Here is a 6000-nt window from a genome sequence, read left to right as displayed (position 1 = left end):
TTGACTGTTTAAAAAGTATTTATTGTGCTGCAAAGAAACAAACAAAAATAATACAAGAAATTGAAAAAGATCTGCTGTGCTATGGGAATTCTGAGTCAAATCTTCATCTACCCTCTTTAGAAAACTCCAATATCAATACCAATATTGACAAATCTTGCTTTTTACATGAGCACAAAACACCAGTAGTATACAAACTTGAGAAGGCTCTGTGTTTGAAGTTTTCTGCGAATACACAGAGTTAGAAGGAAGGGGGATTAGGAGAGAAATTTCTCCAAGTTCATTAAGCTTACTTACTGAAACAGGACTAGGCCCACTAGCTTTTCCTGAAAGGAACGTTTTTCATGAAAAAAAGGAAAACAAAAGAAAACAAAGAAAACCCAAAAACACAATGGGGATAAGATCAGGCCAACAGTGGGAATCAAAAAACGTGCTGTGTCTTTGAACCCAGCCATTTTTAAACACTCTTCAAGAGTCCAAGACGACACCAAAACATTTGCACAATTTCAGCTGTCTTTGAAACCCCTATGTGCTCAATTGTTCTGCTCATCAATAAATTAAGGTAATTAAAACAATAAATTAAATCTTTTATTTTTTTGTTTCCAACCCTTTTGTCTTTTTTTAAAATTGGTTTTGGCGAGTGACACTCAAGTATTTACAACAATACTTGGAGAATACACTGAAAATAAAAAAGATTTCACCCCAAAAGACCCCCGGAACGTGCAGATTGGCTGTTAGCAGAAGCCCTGTGTTCTTCAGTTGTGTTTAGATGAACGCCTTGGGAGCACTCCAAGTACTACAAAATAAACGAATCCTGGCAGCAACTTTGCATTTCGAAACTGGAAGTGCGACATGCCCCCGTTAGTACTCCATCCGTTAATTCTGAATGACTCGCTAAACTCTCGTCACTGTTTTGGAGAGGCAATGTTGCTGTGCGGTTTTATTTAACACCACAATTCCTCACAAAGCTTGTGTTCGTTTACCACGTCTCTGGGTAACTCTCAGACTAGTCGTGACTGTGATTCAGAACTTCCAATAAGTTGCTTTATTTACTCTGTGCAGAGCTGCTGTGCGGATTCATCGGGGGGGGCGCAGGTTCTCTCTCTTTTTCTTTTCTTTCTCTCTCTCTCTCTCTCTCCTTCTCTCTTTCTACGAGGAGTAAATGTTCTACCTCAGCTCTCTCACACGACTCCATCTGTGCACGTGAACAAACACTAACGCCTGCTTCAGGTCCAAATGACATCTTGCCTAATAATAAAGGTGAAGTTTTGATTTTATTCTATTTTTTAAAAAACATCCTACCATCCTGATTTAGTCTCCAAGTTGTGAAACACTTGGAAAACCGCTCTGCACAGGGTCCCACGAGGTGTGAGGAAAACGCAATGGCAACTTTTTCTTTAAAAAGCATTTGTTAGGAAAAAAAAACAAAAAAACAAAGGTTATTTATTTCTCTATATAAAAGTGCCAAAATGTATATTTCTACAAACATTTTCAGACAAGAGATTTAAAGAACAGCCAAGACAAACTGTCTCAAGTCTACAGGCCCCTTCTCTTCCTCACTACGCCCTCGTCAACAGCTCATGTCTGCTGAGCTCCCAGTAGCTCTGAGGCCTGCAGTGACCTTTGACCTTGAAGAACAGAAACACACCCCATGACCAGCAGTTCAAACCGTCGCCAAGACACAGATCAAGATGTTGCGTCACTGGTGGAAGCCAAAGAGACTCGGCTAAAGGTCGGAGCGCCTAGCTGGAAAACTGCCCCTGAGGCCAAAGAAGAGCCAAAGGAACTCAAAATCCCAATAAAGAGGAAACAAACTACAACAGAATGAGATGTTTGTCTTTCTTTCTGCCTTTTTCCTTTGTCTTTCTCTCAACTCACTACCAAGCAAGCAAGGCAATGGAATGCCCGTCATCGGTTTTCTATAGATAAAAATCTCTTATTTTTCTGTCATAAATACATTCAAATAGGATAATGAAAAGGAGAACTTTACAGGTGAAGCAAAATAAAAGCATGCATGCATGTGCGTCTGTGCACACACACGTACATACATGCCAACACAAACATACACACAGACATTTATACTCACACAATAGTTCAGGTCTTTTTCATCTTAGTATTAATATGTACATAAATGTTCCTATAATGCGTATAGGTTTCTGAAGCCAATTTTGGTAGTAGACTGCTTTTTTTTTTTTTTTTTCCGAGCAAGGAAAACCAGAAAACAAAAGGTGCTTCAATAGAATTTCAAAGCTTCCGGAGGAGGAGGCAGTTCCGTACAAGTAAAAACAAGGGATAAAAATTACAATTAAAAGATCATTCTGTGCCTCAAAACCCCTTAGCAAAAGTCAGTCAACCGTAATCTTTGATTCTACATTTCCTTGCAATTGATACTATAGTTCAACCCCTAGAAAACAAGGCTTACAGAATCAAAGCAAAAAAAAGCAGCACTTGTAGCATAGATGCATCAAACCAGTACAACTACCTGTTATCCCATGTAACAACCTTTATGTTCTTTCCCGCAAAACACGTTGTCGCTTGCAGTATGAGAAAGAGTCCCTCTGCCCTTTTGTCGCAAAATAAAGAAGCCAACGTTTGTTATGTGGAAGGGGCAAAAATGCTTATACGTGTAAGCAGAATACTACAGAGAGACCAACATGAATGTACCCAGCAGGAAGCTCAACCGCCCTCCATCTGTCCAAAGAGCAAACCCCCCGGCCCCCAAACCTGACCTAGGGAGAAGGGAAGTGGCCCGCAGGAGGCCTCTATCGGGACCCCCGCCCCTGGCTTCTTGGCGCGCCCCCAGAGTCCTGCGCGTGCCCCGGCTGTATGGGAGTCCTCGCGTCTGCCGCCAACGCCGTCCTCGCTTACAGAGAAGCTTTGGTTCAGCGTTCGCACAAAGCACTTGAATCAAGAGTTTTCTCTATTGAAATAGATTTTTTCTTTAAAAAAAAATGACCCCCCCCCCCCCCCAAAAAAAAAAAAACAGAGCAGGAATGCACGAAAAATATAACTTTTGAAAAATAAAGTAATTAAAAAAAATCCACCCCAATTTGCCCTAATCATCCCTAATATGTACGTCTGACAAACCTCCATCGATGCACACACACACGCACGCACTCCCAAACTTACATACCTATAATGCACAAAAATATTTGGGAAAACCTCTTTCAGCTTCTCCCGCTCAAATAAATACACTCCTGCATGGCTGGCGTGACACGGTCATGTCTTGATGAGGTCTTCGCTTGTCTGCGTGCCTTGCGCAGTGGCGTTCTACTAATGTGGGTGTTGCGATTGTTATTCTTTGCCGAGGTCTCTCCTCAGTCCTCTTCTCTGTGTGTGGCACTGTCCATCACTGTAGTTCATAGCTGTTGTAATGTGCTGTGTAGTTTTGGCAGCTCACCCTGGGCTTGGTCTCTTCCTCTCCATCTCTCTCTCCATCTCTCTCTCTCTCTTTCTCTCTCTCTCTCTCTCTCTCTCTCTCTCTGGGCCTCTTCCCCGCTCACGCAGTCTGGTAGAAGTTGTCCGCCTGCAGGTTGTTGTGCTTTTGCATGCTGTAGTAGCCGCTGTAGCGAGAGTCTGGGTCGGCGATGCGCAGCATGCGCTGAGAACTGTCCACTTGGACCTTTGTCCCCTTGTGGCAGTCCACGTACACCAGCTGGTTATTCAGACACGTGGGCTATTTAGACACACACAAACACACACACACACACACCCCGAGAGAAAATATTGCGTGAAAATCCCATTTCTCCTCTTTCAGAGCAGTTGAACACTGTTGAACAATCAGAAGCAATTTAGACTTGTCTAGTCAAGCCAGCCTAGTCGATGCAGATGCCGGAGGCACCTGTAGCACACTTACCTTAGTGGGTGTGCTGTAGCAAGGCACAGTGATCCATTGCTTCCTCTGGTTAAGCAAAAGCAGGAACAAGGCGGTGACCGCCAGCACCATCATGGAGACGGGCAGCGCAACCCAGGCCCAGTGAAGGCGCCCGTCGTCGCCAGGCAACGGCGTCTTCCCGTCCAGGTAGGGCATCCGCAGGTTGCCGAAGTCACCTGAGGGGGCGTGTGCACCTGTTAGCGTGGCTGGCGCTCGGAGCGGCGCCTAGGCTGACGCGAGGAGCCTCGGGCACGACTTACATCCTCGGAATACCTGGCAGACTCCGGCATCCCGGCACCGTCGAAAAGGGATCACGAGCGCATTCCCGTGCCGCTTAAAAACGAACGCGTCTGTGTTTGAGTGGCGCGAGCCTTGCCTGTTTAGTGGCTTGAACAGCAAAAATGTTTGTGTCCGTCCCGCTTCACAGGAACGGAGGGAGCGGTTAAGAGACAACTAAAGGTCTAAATGAGAGAAAAAAACTGATGGAATTAACAGAGAAACTACTTGGCAAACGTCCGTGAAAACACTGCAGCCGCATCGTCACTGATCACAGAGGAAAAAGACATGCATTTCAATACACAGACGCCAGCAGAAAGTCAAGGCGACGTAGCCAAAACTAAAATAATACAGTCGTCAATATAGTTTGAGCCGAAGGCCTAGGAGTCAAACGCGCGCTGCCGTACTCCCTACAAATCTGCCAGGTTTTTTCTGAAAGGGGTTTCATGCGGCGACAACGTGTGACGTTTCCACCCCAGCTTGCATTTTTCCGACTGACGTGTAGTGAACGAGTGACCGGCCCGAGCGTGAGAGAGCGTGAGAGAGCGTGAGAGGTGTGCTGACCTCTGAACTGGGGCATGATGTCATTTTCGCTGTGTGTAGGCCAGGCTGGCTGGTGCCTCGTCTTGTCTCCCCGCTGGTCCGTCTTCTCGATGGGCACGTTGGTGGGGGCCAACTCTAAAGAAAACGCCATTTCAGTTCACATTTTTTAAAAATTGAATATTTTGGCACATGGTGCTCGATAGGTTATACACACATAAATGAGAAATATGACAACACCTGCAAGATGATCGGAGTCAGGCAATTAGCACGAAGTAAAGTCAACAGAGAGAGTGACAGCAAGAGAGGGACTTTTACATTTGTAAGGTTCAGGGCAAAATAAAAGCCCCAACTACAGTGTGAAGGAGTGCAGGACCGTGGTGCATGTGGTGAAGCGGGGGGAGGGCGGGGGGGGGTCTGGTCATAAGGGCGGGCGGCACCTCCCCGTGGCTCCCTATCGATCCCGCGGCACGGCTGACAGCAATAAAGAGGGCCGTGATCGATGGCATTATCTCCCGCGCACGCAGCGAGCTAATTTAGGCCTGGGCCAGCCACGCGCGAATCCCTTCCAGTGATCCATCTTAATGAGCCCCACGTTCAGCAAAGCCCCAGTCAATTAGAGTAAACGCTACTTTAGGAGAGGGAGAGACAGAAGAAAGAGATGGAGATATGAGCGGGAGCGGAAAAACAAAGGCCACGCTGTGTGGAGTCTCAGCCGGGGCTCCGCTGACTCCCAGAGGTTCCAGCTTACGTTCCCCTGTAGGCCACAGCGCAACGGTGCAAGCCGGCAATCGCAGACAAGGAGGCAACACAGGACTCAACCAGCTTGGTTAGGAAAAGCTGCAATTAATATGCGGCATTAGCGCTTGTCTGCAATTATACGGAGCGGAAGGCCCATGTATGGCTCTAGTGTGGCTAAGGAAGCTGACCTGAGCATGTGGGACAGCAGCTGCCCTCCAAGGTGATGGGCATGTGGCAGGTCAGGGCGGGGCAGCTGACCGTGGAGCAGAGCGTCTGGCCCTGCAGGCAGTAGCAGTGCGTGCAGCTGTCGATATCCCATCTCTCCTCGTCCATGTATGTCCTGCCACTGAAGTGGCACACGGCGCGCGGCGTGGCGTCTGCCCAGGAGGAAACAAGAAACGTACACTGAAGAAGCAGAACGCGGGCGGCGGCACGGCAACCTTGCGCCGCAGCCAAGCACCGCGTGGCATCCGCGCATACCTGCACGGTCGGCACCACGCGCACAGTACGCATAGCTTGCGCACACAGTCAACCAGAACCCGTTTCAACTCTGTCTGTCATTTTCCAGACCC

At 47.4% G+C, this 6000-nt stretch overlaps 1 protein-coding gene across 1 annotated transcript in view; it reads right to left on the bottom strand.

The window, feature by feature from the left end:
* The window catches only part of crim1 (cysteine rich transmembrane BMP regulator 1 (chordin-like)), a 57937-nt gene continuing 51937 nt past the window's right edge, over nucleotides 1-6000 (bottom strand). The window contains exons 14-17 of the mRNA XM_027004800.2: nucleotides 5617-5805; nucleotides 4712-4825; nucleotides 3854-4047; nucleotides 1-3673 (exon numbers count right to left, since the gene is read on the bottom strand). Coding sequence (XP_026860601.2) covers nucleotides 3497-3673; nucleotides 3854-4047; nucleotides 4712-4825; nucleotides 5617-5805 — 674 coding nt within the window. The 3' untranslated portion in view covers nucleotides 1-3496. The remainder of the gene's footprint in view (nucleotides 3674-3853; nucleotides 4048-4711; nucleotides 4826-5616; nucleotides 5806-6000) is intronic.

The sequence above is a fragment of the Electrophorus electricus genome, chromosome 13 (assembly GCF_013358815.1).
Source record: "Electrophorus electricus isolate fEleEle1 chromosome 13, fEleEle1.pri, whole genome shotgun sequence".
NCBI lineage: Eukaryota > Metazoa > Chordata > Actinopteri > Gymnotiformes > Gymnotidae > Electrophorus > Electrophorus electricus.
Note: the sequence above shows the minus strand (reverse complement) of the source record. Positions and strands in the feature narration are given on the sequence as shown.